Below are 24,584 nucleotides of genomic sequence, written 5' to 3'. Positions count from 1 at the left end.
AGTCCAGGGTCAGCTTGGATTCCTGTGCTTTTCATTTGCTGTCTGTCTGTGGGACCTGTGCAGGCCTTAAGGAAATCCAGTGTGGCTGTGCATAGGAGCTGCAGTTTGTCTTGGCTCTGTGCCATGCTTATAGTTTCTGCAAAATGGACCCAAAATCTTCAGGTAAGGATTTTTTTGCGGCAAGATAAGAAAAAAATTATGTCCCACACATATTATCTGCTGGACCAGGCAGAGAGAAGGAATGGAAAAAAAAAAAAAAAAAGTCTTAAAAATGCAGAGAAAGAGGAAAAATGAGCAGCCTGACAGCTTTCTCTATTCTCTATCACTCTGTCACATATTGACCATCCTGGATCTTGACTGGAATGGTGGTTACTGCAGCACTACAGCCAGCATGGGACCCCTGAGCAGGCTGTGGTTCAGTGATCCCAGAGTAAGCAGAGACCTCTCCCACACTGCTCAGTGCCCTGGTATCTCCCTGCCCTTGGAAATGCATCAGGTGGGGATGCCAAGGGGTGAATGTCTTTTGGGGAGAGTATTACTTATAGACATGAGATGCTGGGTGGTGTGGAAGCACGGTACCCACAGATTCCCTGCATCTCAGACTAAATCAGAAAGGGGCAATGGGATGTGAACAAGTTGTGGGAGATCAGAAGCAGATGTTGTTAGGGAAGAGGAAGCTAGGGTGAGCTTCCCACTGTATCACCCATACAGATGTATTACTCATGTAGCCGCTAAAACACACCATTCCTGGCAAGTTAACCTAGGGATTATATGTATGAAAAATATATTCTACACAGTGACCTTCTGAATTATAATGATAATGAGCTTTACTCCCAGGCAAGAAGCTTTTAAGCAATGCATGAACTGTGTTATTTACTCTGCTATGCTCAAATAATTCCTTTTGTTTTCACAGGCCGATGCTGGCTGGATGCTTTGGAACTTGCCCTGCGTTGCTCCAGCCTCTTCCGGCTCAGTGCCTCCAAGCAGGGAAAGGATGGAGAAGTGAACTGCTTGAGTGATTCAGCGCATGCAGGGCTCAACCACCTCTTGCACACCAGTACTATGTCAGACCAGGAGTTCTTCCAGTAAGATGGGGCTGTTATTCCTTAATGCACAGAGAGGTGTCATATGGCTTAAACTTTAGTGTAATCTAGCCAGACTCCACTGAGGAGATCTGTTTAAAAACCAGCCTGTATGTTCTGCTGCTGCATCTCTCACTAATATATAGGCTTGGTGTTGCCACCTAATGCTTGAACACATGGGCTGGGGGAAATCTCAGCTGTGTTTGTTTGTACATAAACAACTTTTAGCCCTGCTTTGGCCAAAATGGTGTCTGGGGATGCCAGCATGAAAAATGGCTTGCCTGAGTAAAGATTGCAGAATCTAGCTGCTGTAGTTACACAGACGCAGTCATTATCAATGTCTCTGTGTTGCTAGCACATATGGCTCTGAGTCTGATCTATTTTTTAATAATGTGTGCTCTTCCCTAGTAATACTGTCATAGTCAGCAGAGTGCACACGCTGCATCCTTAGTTTTATAATTGCTTTCTCTCTCTACAGGGGCTTTGAGGGGTGTCCAAATTCTTCCTCGATTAATCAGATAAATTTTTACGTAAGGGGAAAAAGTCCCCACAGCCTTCTTTCTATTCATATTCCTGGTATTACTGCAGCATTTTGGAACATCAAAGCTCCCTACACATTAAAAAGCCCCAGGCCTTTCTGTTGCTTATAGCTGAATAAGCAACTTCAAAAATCCTGCAGATTTGGTCTTTGGAGTGAGAACTGGAGAGATTGTGTCTATTTCTAGTTCTGCTGATTGGAATTTGATTTTTAGAGTTCACAGCAATGCACCATTGGTTATGCAGTTTCCAGGGTAGCAATTCTTGCAGTCTGCAAAGATGATGCCTTGCAGAGCAGGACCTCACCTTTAAGATGTTTTCTTGGTCTCTGTTACAACAACAGCAGGGGTCTTAGTCCTCTTTGGAGTGTGAAGGTATCTCTGACCCCATGGGACCAAAGGGGTGGCAGCATTTCAGGTTGCCCTTTGTCCTGGTAGGTTCTGGTAATCCCAGCATGTGTTCTCCAGTCCTGCTGTTTGGGGTTTTATCTAGAGTTTGAAGAAAAGCTTTACTGAAAAGCAGTGGGAGACGAAAAGGAAATCTAATATCTTACCACATCATGTGCCCTAGTACTTGTGCTCATGGGCTTTTTTCATAATACTTTCCTTATGCCTGGGAGTCTCTGTGATAATGTATTCAAGAATGCAGTGGACTTGGGTTTTGGCTGACGGATGCATGTACAGAAATATACGTAATATTAAAATGGAGCCTGTGGCATTGAGAACATTCAGACAAACCCATGGCTACTGTAAGCGAATGCAGAAGATAGGGATAAAACTGTAGTAAAATATTTCTTCATAATATGATCTGTGAATGATGCTTAAGTGATGCCTCTATTTCACCTCTTAGTTGTCCAACTTTATAAGCCCCCTTGAAATATGGGATTCAGTAGTAGTAGCACACACGGCAGAGTTTTCAGCGTGACAAAGTACCCACAATTGCAATCAGATACTCCTTACAGGCTGAAATTTTAGCTGAGTCTGGTTCAAGCTGGGCGTTCAGCATGTGGTCATCTGAACAGTTCACTCTCCTTTCTGTGTCCTACCACTGTTGGGAGTGTGCACCCAAACTCCCCAGTGCTGAAAGCTCAGAGGAGTTTGAGGGTTGCAGGATAGGAGGATGACTTGCTGTCATCCCTGAAGGAATGAAGAACATTTGAATAAGGGAGACAGCAAAACCCAAACTGTGCAAGTGCTGAGCAAAGTGTTTTTGGTTTGCCAGTGACAGTGGCTTCCTCACAGGGATTCAATCATTCTAATTAAATGCTTTCCCTACAGGGAATCCTACCAATTAAATTGGCATGCAGTTGTTAGGGGGCCAGTTAATAACATTTAACTCTGTCTTCAAATTAGCTAAACTACTCTGTCAAGAACAGAAAAAGAAAGGGAAGATGATGGATATTATAGGGAGAACAAAACCCCCCTGGGAGATGGCAAAGGCAGATCTGTTGAGCCAAAGTTGCATTTGTCTGCTGGCTGCTTTGCTCCTTTCCTGCTGGGAAACAAATCAAGACGATACAGTGATTTCAAAATCCATGTCTTTATTAGCATATAAAAATGAGGGAGAGAACTGTGTGAGTGAATCAAAGACTTAAGTACTGTGTAAATCAGTGATTTCAGACAAGAGACTTTTAGGGCACCAGGCACTCTTCTTGTTAATATGAAGTTGTATTTCTTGTGGCTTCCATGTCTTATCTCCAGCACGTCCAGGAATCTGGCTGGTTACTTGTCTGCAAGAACCAAAGGTTGTGGTAGTTCTTTAGAGAGACCCAGACGACTGCCAATGGCAAAAGGAAAGAGCCTGCTCTTTGTCCGGAGATGGGGAAATTATAGCTTTATTTGGTCCAGAGCTATTTCAGCTCCTTTCCTGTCCTCGCCGGTGCCAGAGAGAGTGAGGGCCTACCCCAGGCCCCGGGCTTTTTCCCCGGGGAGCAGGGCCTAGAGGCAGGGACAAGCCACTCCCCAATCAGGGATGAACAGAGTTGGGTTACATTCCAGTGTGAGGGATGGGCACTGCTGAGCAGGGACAAACCACGTGATACAATTTCCAAGGGGAACAGGGGAAAACATTACAAGTCCAATGAAACGCAATACAAACCCAGTTAATACATTACAACAAAAGTTTTTGCTTTGCTTTATGTAGAAGAGCAGTATCAAACCAAAGAATCCTGCTCACCAACTGATGTTTCCAGGAATGCCGCTTAGGGAATAAAGCATTGCTGTAAGAGAACTCTAATATGCTAAAACAGTAAATTAGCCATGAAAAGTACCAGGTTACTCATGTTCATGGTGGAAATCCAGTGCTGACTTTTAGCATAGTCATTCCCCCCCGAGACTTTGGAGTCTGGTTCCAAATCTCATTGGAAGCCCTTGGGAAGTCTTTTACTGATTGGCCAAGCTCATGGCATGGTTTTTGTTCTTAGTGTATCACACAGTTCTTGGAGGAAGAACTTGGGTCACTTCAACATCTCATATTTGATACTCAGAATGAGAAGCATCTGTTTTCCTTTTGGTTCCCCAGAGTGATTCCATGGCTCTGATGTATTAAGTCTTGCCTTGTTTGTGGTGGTGAGTAATCAGTGCACAGTTGAGTGGAGTTTCATATCAATCTGATATCCCTCTTGGACTGAATCTGAAATCCTTAAAAACTGCTGGGGTGGGGGTGGGGGTGGTGGTAGTGAGAGAAAACTAAGAAATGAGTCATTTACTCTATTAAACTTCAAGTATTTCCCAAATGTGAGGCAGGTGACACTGGAAAACTTGCTCTTCTTACAAATGTGGAATAGAAACAAATGCTACTTCTCAGCCATGAGCTAAAAGCCTTATAATGAACTGTTCTTTCAAGTATTTTTTCCCCATGGAGAAGACTTTTACTAGGTAAAGGGAGCAAAGCAACCACAGATAACACTCACATGTTTACCTGACCGTTGAAAAAATAAGAAATAAATTGGATATTTAAATGATCAAAAACTAATATTCTCCTGGACGTACCATCCGGGAAACAACTGTGGTGAGGAATCGTGGGATAATCTCTGCAGACAGCTCTTTCCTCATCTTTTTTTCCACTTTGTTATTTTAAATTCATGTGTGTATAATCTGTGCCTCCAGTGTATTTGGTTATCAGTCATTACATTTGCTGCTTGCTGAGTAAAAAAGAGAATTACCATCCTGGCACTAGAAAATGAACACACATAATGTCTGAAAGCAAATTATTAATGCTGATCATTGATTTATGATCTTATTTTTGTGGTACAGTACAACTGTCAATTCAAAAAACTTGTGGTTTGTATATATAGCAGCTATATATATATGTATGTATGTATGTATGTATGTATGTGTATATGCATATGTATATGCAGACATACATATATTTACAAATGGAATTGAAAGATTTTCTAAAGGCACAGAAAGCTGTAGATGACACTTCCAGAAGAACTCTAGAAACTGGGCTCTGCCAGAAACTGAGCTATGGCTGTCACAATGTGGCTTGCTTGGCAAGTTTAAAATCATGAGCTTGTTTCAGTGTGTAATGGGAAGTTCTTCTGAAAAGCTGATGCCAGTTCTGCATTCTGATTCTTCTGCCTTGTTTTTTTTTTTTTTTAAATTTAATCTGTCTCTACCTGGCAATGTGTAACAAGAAGGAGGAAGTTTCTTTATTAGCCTTTTGATTTTCATAAATGGAGTCAGATCTTTTAGTTACTGTAGAATATTAGAGCAGTTTTCTACCTTTCCCACAGAAGTAATATAAACAAATCCTTTGTTTTTCATTCTCTGTCCTTTGTTTGCATATTTCTAACCTGAAAACAATTGTAACTGACAATTCGTCTGGCCACTGAGGCTGAGGGGTGGAAACCCCAAAAAGCCAATCTTCTGCTAGACCCACAAATATATAAAAAGTAAAAAAATAAACAAAGGGCTCTCTTCTCTTGGCTTTCAGCTGTGAGCTGGGATCGGAAGGACCTCTGCCTTGCGAAATCTCTTGTCTGTGTGTGACTGCTTTGTGTGTCTCGGTGACACTTCCATGCTTTCCCTTAGATGCTGTAATAATTTCGGAGTTCTCACATGCACTTGTCCACTCCATGCTTTCAACTCTGTTCTTTCACACAGCATCATCTGGGGGAAGCACATTCCCCAGGTTGGCCTGGTGGATGAGGGAGGGGTATGTGCGTGAGAAAACACTTGCTTCTATTAGTTTTTTAATTTGTCTTTTCTAGTGTAGGTCTGACTTAGGACCACCCTCTGTTGAAATAAAATAACTATAGCACTGAAAAGAAAATTTATCCCATAATGTCATATTTTTTATATATGCTGCAATCCACTGATTGGCTTCTGTAAAGGGAAAAATCTCTCCTGTTGGATACTTCTGTCCTCTAATCAGCAGTGTAGAGTTGTTGGAGTGCACTTGCTCTGTACCCCTCTGGTCTGTGGACTCCCATCTGGAGCCAGCAGCAGAGCTGTGTAATGGTGGGTAAATAGAGCTGGCACATTTTGAAAAGTGCAGTTTGGAGCAGAAAACTTTGATGGAAAATATCTCACTCTTTTTGTGATAAAACCCTTGTTAATCAAGAAATCAATGTCTGAGACTGTCCTGGTCTGTACACCCTATTCCGTGTCCTGGGGGTGTTTTTACTGTGTTTAAAAAGCCTTAAGCAATTTGGCTTTGTAAATCAAACTGAAGCAAGTAGTGAATTGTGCATTGCAGGCTGAATGAATCAACCCTGGAGAACAACCACCATTTGGAAAATGATGCTTTTTCGGACAAGTCAGAGAGAGACAACATAGAGGAGTCAGAGAATGAAGCACATGGGAACAGCCGGAAGACAAATGAAAGCGAGAGTGATCAGTCCGAAATACAGGGAGAGGTCTCTCCAGGAAGAAAGGGGACCACTTATATTGAACAAGTCTATGAGGAATTTGGAGAGGTAAGAAAACAAAAATCTTGATTGCTGCCTGTTCCTGTTAAAATATATCTGTTCCTAGTATTTGTCGTTCAGCCTTTTAGCTGTATGGCAGGTAACAGCCAACTTTATGAGTGCCGGTGTTTTACCAATAAAGCAAAGCACAGTTCTCTGCTAAATTACGTGGTGTTTTCATAATAATTCTGCATTACGAACAGCAGCTCTGCTACTGTGATTTGGTGTGTTTTCAGCATCAGTGATTAACCAGTTATTGCACTAAAGATATGCACAGCATTGGCACATTCGTGGAGCCAGCAGGAGAGGGGATTATTATCCTGGGCATGTGTCCTGGCCAATTAGGGTACTCAGTCAGTCTTTGTGTGATACAAAATATTACACTTCCCTTTTTTTATTATGCATGGAACATCCTCTTTTTTGTGTCTGAATGGAGCATTTGAGCCACTTGATTGCTAAATGCCAGTTACTTATCTGAAAGCCATTTCTCATGACATTTAACAGCAGGAGGATGGATTTCTGTTCCACATAAGAGCCTTGCTAGCTGGATGTCACTGTGACGTCTCTGAGGAAGACAGTGGTAGAGGGCTGGGGCAGCCAAGTGTGCTGTGTGAGAATCAGTCTGAGCAGGCAGCAGAGGAGCTCTGCTCTGAGCTCTGAGCTCTCGCTTGCCTGCTGCCTTGAACAAGGGAGCTGATGTCTTGGTGCTTCAGAGGAATGCACTCCTGGAAAGCTGTTTTTTCCTTAGAGTCACGGAATCATAGAACTATTTACACTGGAAAAGACCATTAAGATCAAGTCCAGTTATTAGCTCAGCACGGCCAAGTCCACCACTAAACCATGTCCCTCAGCACCATATCTACATGGCTTTTAAGTACTTCCAGGGATGGTGACTCCAAACCATCTGTTCCAGGCCTGTTCCAATGCTAGACAATCCTTTCAGTGAAGAAATTTTTGCTAATATCCAATCTAAAGTTCCCCTGGAATAACTTGAGGCCACTTCCTCTTCTCCTATCATTTGTTACCTGGAGAAGACGCCAATGCTCACGTCTCTGCAACTTCCTTTCAGGTAGTTCTAGAGTGTGATAAGGTCTTCCCTCAGGCTAAACCACCCAAGTTCCCTTAGCTGCCCTTACAGGACTTGTGCTCCAGACCCTTCACCAGCCTCTTATGCTTTTCTTTCAATGTTTTCCTGAAAGTATACTACTAATACCGATGAAAAAATATAGTCAAATATATCCTAATTATACCTAGCTTCTCTTTAGTGCATTTTTTTCCCTCAAATCCCCTTACAGACAGGCAAATGGGAACAGGGTTCAGTCAGGAGATTTTGAACATAGATGAGTAGCAGCAGCAAAATGAAAGCAGACTTAACTTCTGTCAGCTGCTTATTCTAAAATGACCTTTCTTTACATGACAAACCTGTCCTAGAAGTGGTAGTAGGGCAGGCTGATATTTTGGTGTTTGAGCAAACCTTATAGGCTACACTGATGTGTGTATGTGGGTGTGTGTGAGAGAAAGAGAGATCTCTGCAATTCTACATTAAAATAAGAAAAAAATGCACTACAAATCAAGTAAAAAGACTGCATTTCCACTGGAGAGTGACACTTCTTGTGGCATTATATAAGGCCCTCTGTAGTGTGTCTGCTCAGGCGCAGGAAGCATGCAGTGGGCTTCCAAAAAGAATTGCCTTGTGACCTTGCCAATGGGTGTTTTGTAAGATTTCTTCAGAAGGTGGGGCTGTCACTGCCTGGGCCACACAGGTAGGATTAGTTGTTGAGTTTGAACTCACTGGTGAAAGGAACATAGGGAAAAATTTTGTGCAATGATGTAGCTCCCCTTGGTGGAGATGACTCAAGGTAAACACGTGCCAATAGTAATGTCACATCTTAAACTGAAACTGCCTTCAGCCTGTGTCTGAATTTCAGATGTGGTAGGACAAAGGTCAAAAACTGGCACTGTTAAATTTTCAGCTTAGCTCTGAGGGCTCATTTTAACGGTGTGTACGTGGGTAGGTGCTCTTGGAAGGTGTTGGTGCATTTGGCACTCCTGTTTTGCCGTGTTTGCAGTTGGAATGCGAAGGCAGAGACAGGTGTCAGAAGAACTTTGAGATTGCAAAAGCTGGCCTAGAGCACAAAATAGACACTTCAATAGGTAGATTGATAGCAGGAAAAAAAAAATCCAAGCTTATAGTTCTAAGAGTTAAAATAAGGTTTATTGAGGTTGTTCACATGTTCTTGCACCTTCTCTTTCTGTTTATGTCCATCCTGTGTGCAGGGATTCATTCTGAGTATCACTTTGTCCAGCAATTTCAACATGGCATTAATTTATATTGACAGTACATGCACACTTGAGAACTTGGAAAAACAATGAGAGTTCTGACAGACCCATGTGTATTGTAAGCCCTAGGTGATGCTGTGGTGTTCCATTCCTCCTTGGAGGTTCAAGGTGTGTGTTGCATCAGACTGTCAAAAGGAGAATGGTATAAAAATGGAAAAGCAATTACAGTGACAGAGCTTTGTTGTTTCTCAGTTTGAAATTCCCTCAGCTTGCAAATCCTGTAGGACTGATAAACTTGGTGTGACTGTAGGGCTGATTGGGAGCCAACATGGTGGCAATGCTCAGGTGGTGAAAAAGAATGTTTAGTGATTTATACCACCTGGAAATCCTGTTATGCTGTGCTATGCCTTCTCCCAAACCAAAGTCCATTCCAAAAGTGAAACTGTGCCCTTTTTCTCATAAAAATCTCTTGCCTAAAATCAGTAGAAAGCTTAAGTGTTCTATTTAATTGTTAAATTATGATGCCTAGGATGCATTAAAATGGCATTTTTGTTTGAAAATTTAGTTTAATTTACCTTCTCTAGTGATGTGAAAGGCTCATTCCTCCATGTTGCACCTCTCATAGACCCACCAAATGCATAGGAACAACATAGGGCTGAAATCACAGCATAATCCTTGGCTTTTTTTACCTACAATTCTGCTGCGAAGGACTCCGAGCAGCGTTGGCAGGTGCTGGAGTTTTTGTGCCTCTCACCTGGCAGTGGGGCACTTGCCATTTTGATACACCAGTTTGTCTTGTCTATAAGTTGGAGGACTGCTTCTATTCTCTGTCAATTACTTGTTTACCTCCTACATTTTTCTACGTATCTCCTAGTGAATCTTATCTCTCATTTGCTGAGAATAGGATTGAGAGGAGCTTCTTCTGTGCATTCACCAGGCCACAGGGATGCTGTAACAGCTCTGGGCATGTCCAGCACACTGAGGGCCTGCAGTGCAGAGTCCCCTTGGTTAATGTTGGTCCATGCTGGCCCATCACAGCCCTGAGGTGTGTGGAGGCAGTGGCTCAGGAAGGAGCAATGAAGAGCTGTGCTCCCCGCCTCATGCCAGCCTTCACAAACACCCAGGACTTTCTGTACCACTAATTTGGTTGCTTTGGGGATTCATTTCTACTGAGACATGTCTCTGTGCAGTGGTATAGGTGAGCATTCACCCTTGTGCCAGGGCCCGGCGTGCATGGGTGAGCTTGGACCCCCAGAGAAACACACCCACAGGGAATGGTTTTCCTGCTTGTGCCCTGAAGTGCCCTTTGCCTTTGTAGACAGGGGAGTCGTCTCAGACAGAAACCGTCTCTGAGGAGAACAAGAGCCTGATGTGGATCCTGCTGAAGCAGCTGCGGCCTGGCATGGACCTGTCACGGGTGGTGCTGCCCACCTTCATCCTGGAGCCACGCTCGTTCCTTAACAAACTCTCCGACTACTACTACCATGCCGACCTGCTCTCCCAGTAAGCAGCACACAGGGTGGGCCTGACCCGGGCACTTTTCCTCTGTTTGTGAAAATATCTCTTTGTGTGCCAGAAAGGCTCCCAAGTAATACCAAGGTCACTGGCTGCAACATAGGTCAATCCAGGCACTAGGTGCAGTGACTTTTTGCGGATAGACTGCTGCCAGTGAGGGGCAAGGAAGGAAAAGTTAAACTCCAGACAAACCCACATTTGCATATGGACGTGTTTGCCACCGTTGGCTGGAGCTGATGGGAATTCAGCCCATGCCTTGGAGTTTTGCACAACAGAGCTGTGCCACCTCCTGGTGTAGTCGTGTACACAAGGGAATAGGACAGAGAGCAACCAAAATTGTCAAGCACTTCTGTTCCCCAAAGCGATATAATTACGATGGTTGATAAACAAATAAGAAACATCTTTTAAAAACATTGATTAGAGAGGCCTGTTGGGAGCAACAGAGTAGAAAATAAGAAATGTTCTGCTTCCAGATAGGACCTGCCTTCTGAATGAGATTGTAAAGCCAGGATGTGCAATATTCTAATAGCAGCACTACTTACTCATTTTTCATTCTGCTTTGTCTGGGTAATTACAGCATCATGGTATTTTCAAGTCTTGTTTGTGGTATTTGTACCTTCTGAAGTTAAAGAAATAGCTCTCCTCAGTGCTGATATGTAAGAAGGCTTCAAGAGGTTTGGAGGTTTTGATAAAAAATTGTTAAATTTGTGGTTTGGGTGGTCCTTCTAAATGAATTTTGTAATAATTTACTCAAGTTGATTTTTAAATCTGACTAAATGGTTGGAAATACCAGGAATGCCTTTGGTTTGCTTTACTTCCTGCTTCATCTTTGACCATTGTTTGGAGGTGCAGGCTTAGATGACTTTTTGAAGTTCCTTCCAACCTGAAGTATTGCATGAAATCTCAAAGAATTGATAGAGTTCATCAGCTTTAAAGACTTGTTATGAAAGAGAGAAACAAAGAAAAAGAGACAAAAAAAATCTTTGATTTTGATGACATAGGTCTGTTTTTTATGAATCACACTGTTCTACTAGCTGTGACTCAGTGCTAGCGTGAGTGGCAATCCCACATTAGCCTACTCCAATGTCCAATCAAACCTGATGCACTCCAGAAATTTTATTGGTGTTTTTGCAGAAATGCAGGGCAAGGGGTGCCACTTTTTAACAGTTTGTGTTGAGTGACATACTTTACTGAAAAAATATAAATTTCTCCTGGGAGACACCTTTTTCATTGGCAGCAGCACAGAAATTACTCCCTTTTAGTTGTGGGGAAATAGATTGACATTGATGTTATTGTACTGGTAAGAAACTAATGTGATGTGTGACCAGTATAAAGAACATTTTATGTTCTGTTCTGCAGGGCCGTCCTTGAAGATGATCCCTACACCCGAATGAAGCAAGTTTTGAGGTGGTATCTGTCCGGCTTCTATAAGAAGCCAAAGGTAAAATGAGGCGTTAAATTGGGGTTGTGATGGGCATTGAAATCTTCTGCTATGGTTTTGTTTAATTTCTCTATTGCCTCTCCATTGAGACTTTACCTCTGTTATTGCTCAGAAGACTTTGACCGTTACTTTTAAGACTGGGGTTGCCTTTGGTTTCAGAGTAGACAATGAATGCAGAGTAGTGGCAATCAACCTCAAAGCCTTTGCACTGGACAGTTAGAAAGTAAAACTGGTCATCAACAACTAACATGCCCTGGGATGCAAGGTTTTTCCCTTTGCTGAAAGCAGGTCTCCTTTCTCTTTTCAGGCCAATTAGCACCACTGTGCCATGTCTCCACATGAGTATGCCCTTGCAGTATATAGTAGCAGCAATAATAAAGTTTGATCATCTTGTAAGGCTTTGATTTGATGGTATTAAATATTAAATCGGTGAGAATAGCAGATTAATGCATGGCTCAGATGAAAAGATTAGATTAGGTTAGATTGGATCAGATGGATATGTATTTAGTTCTTCAGTTTTTGTTCTTGTGATTGATTTTGTTTAAAACATCAGAGAAAAAAATTACCATATTGTTTTGTGGTCATCTGTAGCACTGGACTGCAAATCTTCATTTGTAGCAGGTTTTGATTACTTGGTTTTTCAGGGGATAAAAAAGCCATACAACCCTATTCTGGGAGAGACATTCCGCTGCTGTTGGTTTCACCCTCAGACGAACAGTCACACATTTTACATAGCAGAACAGGTAAGTTAGTGTTGGGATGCTCAGGTGTTGCAAACACCAACCTGCTTGCACCTCCATGCATAGAAACATGCTACTCGTCTCACCCTAGAAGAGGAACCTGGAGCTCTGTGTAAACAGGCAGAGAAGAGCATGGGATAAACTGGCTGCTGATCTTTTTTCTTTGCAGATTTACAGAAATTATGTGAGACTTGGTGGGCACTCAAGACTATAAGAGCAGGTCTCCCATATATAATATCAGCTTCTTCAATAAACACCTTTTCCATGGGATTCTGCCCTACTGTTTTCTTACTGTTAATAAAATGGGGTTTGTGTTGCCTCTGTCAAAAGGGGCATAAAACACGCAACCAAATCCTTCCATCTTTTATTTCTAAACTTTCTATGATGATTTTAATAGGAGTGAATCGAGGGCTTATCTCCATATCTTTATGATTAAATGAAGGACAGAGCTCATAAGTTAACTGGCCTGACAAAGTGGATTTTGAGATTTACAGTGTTAATAAAAGGTCTGAGAACTGTGTGGTCCTTGGTAAAGGGACTCCCAGTTTCACATACATTTTTCCCCTATTTGTTCAGATAATTTTAGCTTTGTTAAAATTTTTATTTCAACCACTGTGTGCATGTCATGGAGGTTATTCAAATGCTGCACTAAAGTTCTGCACTGTTCATTTATTCTCTTGAAAACCTTACATTCTACCTGTTGGCCTGAAAGTGATCTCATGGGCACAAGTTCAAGAAAATACAGGGTGGGAGAGGAAGATTAGATGTATAATGTTCTCATACATAATGGTTTCATATATTGTGTTTCCCCCTTTGGTGTGCACACCTCCCCCCCCCCCCCCCGCCCTGGCTTGGCCTGCGCAGACTGCTCTAAATGACCCCTGCCTGTTTTTATCCTAGGTGTCCCATCACCCACCAGTGTCAGCTTTTCACGTCAGCAACAGGAAGGATGGATTCTGCATTTCTGGAAGCATTCTAGCTAGGTCCAAATTTTACGGTAAGGCATTAAGTCTAGACTTCTCCCAGGTAACGTTGTGGCATCAGTTTTGGTTTGTTTTTCAATCATCCCTGAGTGTTGAGAGTTAAGAACAAAGAAATCGTTGACAAATCTATCACTGGGATAGCCTATTTCCTTGTCTTTACTCTCCTGGGTCTTCCCCATTTCCACCATTTCAATGTGACACCACTCTGTTGTTAAAAGAAATAAAAAATCAGATAGAAAGATTGAGAGCTTTAAAAATCTGTTTTCCGAAGGCAAAGGCTCACGATAATGTATGGGACCATCAGTGTGCACTGTATGTGCTCGTGGATGAGCACACGTTACAGCTCTCTGCCACCCAGCCAGCAAACACAAAAGTCTCTGAACAGATTTGGACCTTTATCTGGCTCACAGACTCCTGAGGGTTGAACATCAGAGCTTCAAAATGTCCTCCAGTCATTTAGTATCAATGGAAACAGCACAGCTCCAGGCTCTGAAACACTGTTGCTATGTGAAATCGGGTTTTTTTTAAATACAAAGATTTTTTAATTACTATCCTCTGCTGAGTGTATTTGCTGAAACACTTCTAGATAGTCTTTGCTGTCCTTTGGCAATTTCTTTCATTGTTTGGGATCATCCACAATCAGGAAAGTTGTGAAAACTGGAGGACCTGAGAAACTTCTACAGTCCCACTAGTGACCTGTTTAATCTACTGCTCTTTCTGTGCATGATTTGCAGGGTCCTGAATTATGTACGTTTCATATCTCTCACTATTCCATTAGTGACCTACATTTAAAGGGAAATGCTTTTTCTAAAGTAGGAGGAGGGACAAAGTATAACAAGAATTTTTTAATGTGTATGTTTTTTAAATTCTAGGCAACTCACTTTCTGCGCTGTTGGATGGGAAAGCAAAGCTTACGTTTCTAAGCAGAGGGGAAGAATATGTAATCACTATGCCATATGCCCACTGTAAAGGTAAGGTATGACTCTTCAAATAGGAAGCAAACAAAGTAACAAAAGGTTTCTTACTGACTAATTTTGCAGTGGCTCTATCCTCCCAAGCAGCTGACACCACAGGGCCTGATAACTCTAGAGAGCTCCCCAGGAGTCACAGCATTCAGCAGGAGATCTTCAGTAATCCTCACTGAACTCTTTCTGGTTTACCTGTGCACAGCCCAGGAGACAATAAGGCCCATCAGTGGGCCTAATTAATTTTCACACTATGCAAAAAAATAAAAAACTGCATATATGCACTGCAGATAAGATGAAAAGAACAAGACTACATTTCTGAGCTTCCTAGGAATTTTTTTTTTTTTTTTTTTTTTTTTTTTGTTAACACTGAAATTGCTTGATTTATTTTCTGGCTTTTTGAGGATAAAGGAAATTCCTGACTTCTCTTGCCATTTCTTTGTTATTCTAATCATTTTATTTCTCAGAGTATGAACTGCCACAGTGAAGCTGGCACCTGCTGCTGTGTGGCTTTGCTCTATGGAGCCACTGTGTGCTGAGGCTGGGGCATGGCTGCTGATTCACTGCTCCTCAGGAAGCTCTGTCTGCATAATTTCCACTGCAGAGTTAAAATCAGCAGTTGAATCCAGTTTGGGGGGTTGAAATATTTTTTAATTTGGCAGACTGACTTCTAAGTTTATATTTAGAAGAGCTTGGGTACCTGAAAACAGTAACCTCATAATATCATGCCCCCTGTGAAGTATTCCTGTGCATAAATCTTCTTACCAATTTTTCTTTTTCTGCAAAAGACATCTTCAGCAAATGGTAAACATATATTAGAAGTTCCCTACATGACCCCTAGTCTCCCAGATTCTGGTTAATCCCATTACAGCTTCTCTCATCTTCAGTCACCCTGAGAGGACTGACTGGGTCTGTTTAAGCACTAGTATGAGTGAGGTTGCTGGGCACAACTTTATTTTACCTGTCGTAGTTTCAGCTTGCCATAGGTGCACATGTGAATCAAGCTATTTCCTAGCTGGTGTTACAAATGGGGAATATGGACTCGGGGGGGGATTCTTCCTGCTTACAGTAAACAGCCATTTCCTAGAAACCTCCAGTTCTGTCTTTTCAGAACGTTAAGCCAAGTGGTGAATTTCACAGTGTGTCAGCAAGAGCCAGGTTGACTTGAGAAAGCAGGTTGCTTCCACTGGGGCCTCTCTTAAGCCTCTTTTTTTCCTTTCAGGACTTTTATATGGTACCATGACAATGGAGCTTGGAGGGAAAGTTACCATTGACTGTGAGAAAACTAACCACAGGGCAGAACTGGAATTCAAGCTAAAGGTAAGATACCTTGTGGTCCCATTTCGAGTGGGTCTCTGGCTTACCCCTGTGCCCTAGGCAGGGTTTGACCACACACCAGATTATTTCTGTACCAGCAATATATGAGCACCAGAGCAGAGAGAAGTGAGCACTCTGTCTGGAGAGAAGGTGTCACCTTGCTGTCGGTTTTGCCTCGTGCAACTCAAATTGACGCCAGGAAGCCTTAGTTTTACATGGTTTTTTTCCCTGCAGCTGGCTACTGGCCAAATTTTGTCCTGGAAGTTTAGCAACAACAGTGTGGCTTCTGTTTAGCCAGGGATAATTAGTTTTGCTTGCAAAATACAGCGAGTGTATGAAGAACTTGGGGGCAAGTTAGGATGTGAATCTTTGGGGCTCTCTCCAGTAGCCATCACAGCTGTACTCTTATCTTGCAGGTGTTAGGGTGAGCTCCACCTTGTGTTTCTCAGGGCTACAGGACCTTGCCCTGATGGCAGGGTGAGAGCCTGTTGTCAGGCAGGTAATTCTGAATGGCTGTCACAATGGCAAGTCTTGCGCTGACTTGTTCATGTAGCTAGTCCTGTCCCTGGAAAGCCTGGTGATGCAAATTTATGGTATGCAGACAAAACGGAGACATATTTGAGCATTCCTATTACTACATGGGTTAAAATTTAGGAGGGAAAGTGATAATCTGTAACTTTTTTAGGGCAGTTAACTTGCTTTTTAAGGAGCATCCATTTCTCTTCTGCTCCAGCAAACAATTTCTTGCCTGAGCATAAAATGAAAGAACTGAGAGACTGCAGGATTTTGGAGTTGCAGCCTTAGCCAACATAAATGTGAGAGATCACTGGAGTTAGGGGTCTTTTATTTGGCCCTTTATATTAGGGAGGTTTTTGATGCCATAGGTATTGAAACTAATGAAGATGGAGTTGAATACCTATGGGTAAGAATTAAGAGGAAAGCCAACAATGCTGACATCCTACTGGGAGTCTGTTATCGTCCATCCAACCAGGAGGAAGAGGTGGACAACTTATTCTATAAGCAACAGGAGAATATTTCAGGATCATCAGCCCCTGTTCTTGTAGGCAACTTCAACCTATCAGACGTCTCCTGGGAACTTAATACAGCAGAAAAGAGGCAGTCCAGGAAGTTTTTAGAGTGTGTGGAGGATAACTTTTTGTCACAGCTGGTGAGCAAGCCCACTAGGGGAGGGACTATGCTACGTGTGTTGTTCGCAAATAGAGAAGGGCTGGTGGCAGATGTGGTGGTTGGAGGCCACTTGGTGCACAGTGAAATTATAGAGTTCTCTATCTTTGGAGGAAAATCAGGAAAAACGTCATTAAGACTTTTACACTGGACTTCTGGAGGGCAGATTTTGGCCTATTTAGGAAACTTATTCAGAGAGCTCCTTGGGAAGCAGCACTTAAAAACAAAGGAGTCAAGGAAAACAGAGATCTTGAGGGCACAGGAACAGGCTGTCCCTGTGTGCCAAAAGATTAGTCAATGAGTGTAGTGGTTTTAATGTTTACTAGAATTATTTATTCTTTTTTTTTCTACTGTAAGATATGATTAGGAGGGAAGCAATGCAGGCTCAAATTTAAGGGATATAAAGACAGGTATATTAACACATATTAAAAAAACCCCCAAGAATCAAATGAAACCTTCAAAATACCCTTCCCTTCCCTTACAAACTGTTAACTTTCTTACAAACAATGCAAACAGGCAAAACTTAGAACTCTAGGTCAGTACTACTTAGAAAATAGTCTTTCATTCAGACTTTTAAGAGAGAGAAGTTTTTCCTTATTTGTTCTGGTAACTTTTCACAAGAGGAACAGTCTGCTTGCGGCCTCTACCTCTCACAAAAGCAGCCTGCCCAGGAAATTCTGCAGTTGTGGACCTCCTATATCACATAGTCCTTTCCCGTGACTACATATAGGCTGTAGACTTTCACATACTGAGGTGTCACATTTTAAAAATGCACAACTCAGAGGCAAAGGATTTTTCATCTCAAAGAACAGAGATATTTTCTTAATTCTTCACTAGTGCAGAAGGCTTCTTCTCATCTTTCTCTGTTCAAACATCTTACAAGATCACTAAATGATGGTTTCTGGTTTAATATTCACTCAGTAAATCACAAATACCTTTGCTCAAAAGAAATCCACAAGTCATCTCCCCAATTCATATTGTCCATGATTTAAAGGAGTACTTTAGTATATCCATATTACAGTTTGTTACCACAACTTGTAGGAAATTTCAGGCTAGAACTAAGGCAACTTGTCATCTCTTCCACCTCAGGGGTCACTCTTCTCTCACTGACTTAGATATCTTCATATTGTCCCTCTACATATCTCTAATTTGGCCTTTGTTATCTTTCTCTGAGGAGGGTTAGAACTTTAAAAGCGTCATCCGGTCAGGTAAAAGTTAAATTTGCTCGGGTCTGCAGCGGTCACACGATCTCTGCTGAGCTGCAGCTCTGGCTGCAGGACTGTAGAGACGAAAGCCATGCTGATGGGGGAGGCTGGCGGATGTCCTCCTTTCCACCCCTCAGTCTCATTTAGGGTGGCTCAGCTCGGGGTTGTTATAAAGCTGCAGGTTTTCTTTCTCTGCTGCCAGCTGCCATCAGGCCTGGCCATGGCTTGGCCCTCTCCGTTGTGGCCCCGGGCACGTGGCCAGCACTGCCAAGCTGCAGCCTCCCCTCTCCCCCACCGGCAGCTGGGAGAAAGGGGGCTCAGCCAGGGAAAAGGGGGCTCAGCCAGGGGAAAGGGGGCTCAGCCGGGAGAAAGGGGGCTCAGCCAGGGAAAAGGGGGCTCAGCCAGGGGAAAGGGGGCTCAGCCGGGAGAAAGGGGGCTCAGCCAGGGAAAAGGGGGCTCAGCCAGGGAAAAGGGGGCTCAGCCAGGAGAAGAGGGGCTCAGCCAGGGAAAAGGGGGCTCAGCCAGGGAAAAGGGGGCTCAGCTGGGAGAAAGGGGGCTCAGCCAGGGAAAAGGGGGCTCAGCCAGGGAAAAGGGGGCTCAGCCCACAATGGTACTTGGTGGCTGGCCTAGAAGGAAGAGAGCTCCCCAGGCTTCCTGGCCTGATTTTATGCTTGTGTGACCCAGAAGTGTATCCCCATATTTAATTGGCTACTCTGGCCATCCATCTTGAAAGCCATTCACCATTCGGCTTTTATTGTCTGTGCTAAACTAACACAATGAATCAAACTTCCAGCCTGGATGGGCAAGGAGGTTTCAGAGGAACTTGGGAATAAAAAGAGGATGTATCATCTCTGGAAGGAGGGTCAGGTTTCTCAGGTAGTATTTAAGGGGGCTGCTAGAGCATGTAGAAAAATGTTTAGGGAGGCCAGAGTTCCATTTGAACTTAAATTGGCAACTTCTGTAAAGGATAATAAAAAAAGTTTCTTACAAATATATTAATGGTAAAAAGAAGGGTAAGACCAACCTTTGTTCCTTATTGGATGAGGGAGGAAACTTAGTTACTGAACATGAGGAGAAGGCAGAAGAGCTTAATGCCTTCTTTGCCTCAGTCTTTAGTGGGAAGACAGCTTGTCCTCAGGACAACTGTCCTCCTGGGCTGGAAGACGGTGTCAGGGAGCACAATGGTCCCCCTGTTTTCCAAGAGGAGGCAGTCAGAGAACTGCTGAGACACTTGGATGTTCATAAATCTATAGGCCCAGATGGGATCCATCCCAGGGTGATGAGGGAGCTGGCGAATGAGCTTGTAAAGCTGTTCTCCATCATTTACCATCAGTCTTGGCTCACTGGTGAAGTTCCAGATGACTGGAAACTGGCCAATGTGACACCCATTCATAAAAAGGGTGGGAGGGAGGATTCTAGTAATTATAGACCAGCCAGCCTGACCTGAGTAAGGTCATGGAGCAGTTTACACTGAGTATCATCACACAGAATGTACAGAATGGCCAGGGTCTCAGGCCCAGCTAGCACGGCTTTAGGAGAGGTAGGTCATGTTTGACCAACCTGATCTCCTTTTATGAGCAGGTCACCTGCCTGGTGGATGCAGGAAGGGCTGCGGATGTTGTCTGTTTGGACTTCAGCAACGTCTTTGGCACTGTCTCCCACAGCATACTCCTGGATAAGCTGGCAGCCCGTGGCTTGGACAGGAGCACTCTTTGCTGGGTTAGGAACCGGCTGGATGGCCGGGCCCAGAGAGTGGTGATGAATGGTGCTGCATCCAGCTGGCAGCCAGTCACCAGTGGTGTCCCTCAGGGTCTGTGCTGGGGCCAGCTCTGTTCAATATTTTTATTGATGACAGGGGTGAGGGTATTGAGTCTTTCATTAGTAAATTTGCAGATTTAGTGCAGACACTAAGCTGGGAGCATGTGTCGATCTGTTGGAAGGTAGGAGGGCTCTGCAGAGAGACATGGAATGATTGGATGAATGGGCAGAGTCTAATAGGGTGAAGTTTAAGAAGTCCAAGTGCCGAGTCCTGCATTTTGGCCACAATAACCCCCTGCAAAATTACAGGCAGGGGAAAGTGTGGCTGTACAGTGCCCAGGCAGAAAGGGACCAGGAAATACTGGTGCCAGCAGCTGAACGTGAGCCAGCAGTGTGCCCTGGTGGCCAGGAAGGCCAATAGCATTCTGGCCTGGATCAGGAATGGTGTGGCCAGCAGGAGCAGGGAGGTCATTCTTCCCCTGTACTCGGCACTGGTGAGGCCACACCTTGGGTGCTGTGTCCAGGTCTGGGCCCCTCAGTTTGGGAAGGACGTTGGGACGCTTGAGTGCATCCAGAGGAGGGCAGTGAGACTGGTGAGAGGCTTGGAACACAAACGCTGTGAGGAATGACTGAGGGAGCTGGGGCTGTTTAGCCTGGAGAAAAGGAGACTCAGAAGTGACCTTATCACTCTCTACAATTTCCTGAAGGGTGGTTTTAGACAGCTGGGAGTTGGTCTCTTTCTCCAGGCAGCAACTGACAGAACGAGAGGAGAGTCTAAAGCTGCGTCAAGGGAAATACAGGTTGGATATTAGGAAAAAGTTTTTCATGGAAAGAGTAATAAAGTACTGGAATAGTCTGCCTGGGGAAGTGATGGGGTCTCCATCCCTGGATGTGTTTGAAAAAAGACTGGATGTGGTACCATAGTCTAGTTGAGGTGTTAGGGCATGGGTTGGACTCGATGATCTTGGAGGTCTCTTCTAACCTAGACATTTTGTGACTCTGTGATTTTGCAAACTGTGAGTTTGAGTGTCGAGATTTTGGCGTGTCTTCATTGAAGACCAAAAGCTGGGTAGTTGTAAAAGTAAAGTCTTTCATTGCACGGCTAAATCAGCCTCATGAAGGTGGAGTTGTTACAGTCCGTGCCAGCCAAGTCCCTATATCCCAAGCATCTTCACAGCAGCAAGCATATCCCCCCAGCATGAGCACTTTTTCATTCTCAAAGCAGTGCATTTTTATTCTATTTTTAGCCAATCAGGCTTAAAAACAATTTTTCTATAATGGTGCTGGATCTATCCTAAGCTAAAATTGATTTACGTTAATATTTGTAAATTTTTACACAAATTCTATGCATATGACTCTGTGTGTTCTATCTAGGAATTTTCAGCAAGGCTACATTATTTTTGTTATGACTAGAATTTTACTAACTTTGCAAAAGGCAATACTACTGAACTTTAAACTAAGTATTAGGTCTTTTTCTGACTGACACAGGCTCTTATCTCAATCCTCGATTTATTTAAAACTAAACTTGCATTTCTACTTCATGTCTGGGTGGATTTATATATTTTAATTTCTCAGGTCTTAACTCAGTCCTTACATTTTTGGACACTCCTGGGCCTGTGTAAATGGGGCCTAAGGGGATTTGTACCCCAACATTTGAGGTCAGTAACAGTTTTCTATCTTTATTTGCCCTTACAAAGGGAACTCTTACGTCATGTATTTCCCTGACATTTGCACATACCTGTCTTTAGAGCCTGTTCTTCCCATAGACCTGGTGTACTGTGTTGAGGCCAGTGGGATAATTCCCTGATTTGGGTGTCATCTCAAACCTACAAACACTTTAGAGCCTCAAGTGCTTCTTTATGGCTTGAAAACAGTATGATTCATCCAAACATGTCTCATAAAGGTCCCCATAATGTAATTACGTGCTCTGCTTTGAGCATTTCCTAGCTGTCTGTTTCAATAGAATTGTGGAAAGTTGCAGGTAACCCCCTTAACTTTGTTTTTAATTTGGATATGTACCAGTTCTCTTCTGGATTGCAGACTGATGCTTGAGATATATGTGATTATTTTATCCATGGGTGCTGTGTGAAATTTGGGGTTATGTTGTTATTTAACACACACACACACAAAGTTTCCCTGAACAAATGTTTACACTCTCACTTGCATTTCCTGTGTTTGGCAGCCAGGGTGGAATTTTCCATTGTTCTTGGATTTTTTTTCCTTGACTCTGGAAATACCTTTTTCTTTGGTTTGTGGGCATTTTTTTGCTGCTGACTAGAGATTCTTCATGCTGGAGACTTGACACATAGGAAATCATCAGCAGTGCCACACTGCTGCTGCTGTCCCATAAGCAGGAATAGTCACCGCTGGTGCTGCTCCTTTCCTTTTGACAAGGGTGCAAAGGCTGTGATTCTGGACAGTGGGAAGGAGTTGTCCACGTACGCTTATCCTGATGTCTGGCTGACAATAAATAAGTGTATTTCCAATAAAGATGAGACCTTGCACTCCTGAGCGTTGCTGCACATCAAGGCTTATCTCCCTACCTGCAGGTACAGTGCTTGTGATATTACAAACAAAAGGAAGGGGGCACAATGTGAGACAGTTAGAATCCATGTTAGAATTCATTCTCCCTTTCCTCAGAAATAGTGGAAGTCAAGCACTTTCCTTTCCCCCTGTTGCATCTCTGTGTTTGGCTCCCTTCCAGTCCTCACTAGACTGACCACATTTGCTGTTTCTTTTCTCCCCTAACAGCCCTTCTTCGGTGGCAGCACAAGCATTAATCAAATCTCGGGGAAGATTAAATGTGGAGAAGAAGTTCTAGCGAGCCTCACTGGACACTGGGTAACATTTGATAATCGAAGTTGCTGACGGGGTGCCAGGGAGGACTGGCAACCCTTGGCAGGCTCCCTGCGCTGGAATGGGTGCTGGGAAGGGCCCTGCCCTGCTTCTTCCCACCAGCCCCAGGGTGTGCAGGAGAGCAGAGCCTGGGCCACACCTCTCAAGGTACCTCTGGAGGTCATTTACACTTCAATAGTCCCATCCATCTGCATTGTGAGTAACCCCAGAGCCGGAGCTGAAGCTGAGAACAGTAGGGGGATTCTCCATCAAAGCCAATGGTTCTGTATTTAGGGTCTGAGGCTTAGGACAAGGACTGATGGCAGTGTGTATTAGGTGTGATTGTGAAGATCTTGAGGCTGCCTTTTGTCTGGTGTGTTCAGTACTTCCCCAGTTAGACTGGGATCAGGGAAGAACTTAGAGGATTTTGAATTCATTATTTTCACATCAAACCTTTATGGTGGAAGGCAGTTACTACCCTGTTCATCAGCTGAAGGACAGAGACATCAATTTGGTGAAGGTGTTAGCTCGGAACAGTCAGCAGAGCACCTGGCACCTTTATGCACCAAGTATACACAAGTGATTAACTCAGAGCCACCCTCAAGCCAAAATCCAACAAGAATAAAGTTGCATAATGAATGATGTAGTCTAATTTTGATTGGAAATCCTGGTACCTGAAACAAAAGCAATGAACCTTGGCTTTGGGCTGGACATCTGGGTGTTTCTCTGAGCAGCATTTGGGCAGCTACATCATCAGTACAATTGCCCTATGCTCCCTTGCCAATCTATAGAAATTGCCATTTCTGAGACAAGATTTGTTTCATCTGAAGGAGGTATTTAAAGTAGGCCAGGTGAAATGTGCCTGGATGAAGCCCTTCCTATAGTGAGGTCCTAACCTAATCCTAACCTTTGGTACTGGACTTGTTCTGTCAGGCAGTCTGTCTTTTTACATAAAAAGCTAATAACCATTTTGAAATTGGGAGATTTTCCCTTTTTAGGCATGTACAAGGATTTGCTCCATTCAGAGCTCCCTGTCCTGCAGGATGAGCCTTGTCAGTGGTGAGCTGTGCTGGGCTGTGGAGTACCTTGTCTGCGGTGGGTCCTGCCAACACCACCTGTGAGAGCCTATCATCCAGGGGCTCTCCTGAGCCGCAGGGTTGAGGGCAGCTCAGCTCCCAGCCTTCTGCTTATACACTCCTCCCTTGATCTTTGTCCTGGTTGTTTGTGGTGGACAAAACTATAATGATGTATAAAAGAAGTTAAATGGCTTTGGAACGGTGGCTCTGTAAGCTGCTGCTTGCAGCTATGTGCTGGCTGTGCAGCCATCTAGTTCCCTAACAGAAATCTTTGCATCTGAATTGTAAATTCTCTGCCTCAGGACCTGAAAACCCACCTGAATAAAGAAGGGAAGCAAATCCCAATGCTTCTCAGTCCTAGGGTCACAGCAGCAGCTGAGTGCATGTATATATGCTTGTTAGGGAAGCACGTAGTGGTGCTTGATAATGCCTGCCTACCTTGTCCTCTCCACACTGGGGGGGGGTCTCTTAAGGACCTGGGATCAGTCCTGGAACTAGCATATTGGAACATGGGAGAGGAAGTCCTGAGGGAGACTTTGGGAAAAGGAGCTGGGGATCTTGTTTATATGTGCTGGGTGGTAGGTGGGAGGAGCAGTGGTGAGAGAAGATATCTTAGGGCTTCTGTGGGCACTCAGGTCTGGGGACACAACTTAATAGAAGGAACCAGTCCCTTTTTACTCTGATTAATGATAATTGCAGCCACTGTTTCTGGAAATGTCTTGCCTCATTCATTTCAGAAACTTTCAGGAAGTA

At 43.6% G+C, this 24,584-nt stretch overlaps 1 protein-coding gene across 5 annotated transcripts in view; it reads left to right on the top strand.

The window, feature by feature from the left end:
* Positions 1–24,584, top strand: part of OSBPL5 (oxysterol binding protein like 5) — a 192,665-nt gene that overhangs the window by 158,944 nt on the left and 9,137 nt on the right. For all 5 annotated transcript variants that reach the window (XM_040067124.1, XM_040067126.2, XM_040067125.1 and 2 more), the window contains exons 9-17: positions 914–1,085; positions 6,321–6,540; positions 10,130–10,314; positions 11,686–11,767; positions 12,412–12,510; positions 13,408–13,504; positions 14,363–14,461; positions 15,678–15,775; positions 22,672–22,761. In XM_040067124.1, the coding sequence (XP_039923058.1) occupies positions 914–1,085; positions 6,321–6,540; positions 10,130–10,314; positions 11,686–11,767; positions 12,412–12,510; positions 13,408–13,504; positions 14,363–14,461; positions 15,678–15,775; positions 22,672–22,761 (1,142 nt within the window). The remainder of the gene's footprint in view (positions 1–913; positions 1,086–6,320; positions 6,541–10,129; positions 10,315–11,685; positions 11,768–12,411; positions 12,511–13,407; positions 13,505–14,362; positions 14,462–15,677; positions 15,776–22,671; positions 22,762–24,584) is intronic.

The sequence above is a fragment of the Hirundo rustica genome, chromosome 6 (genome assembly GCF_015227805.2).
Source record: "Hirundo rustica isolate bHirRus1 chromosome 6, bHirRus1.pri.v3, whole genome shotgun sequence".
Lineage (NCBI taxonomy): Eukaryota > Metazoa > Chordata > Aves > Passeriformes > Hirundinidae > Hirundo > Hirundo rustica.
This window is presented reverse-complemented; position numbering and strand designations above follow the sequence as displayed.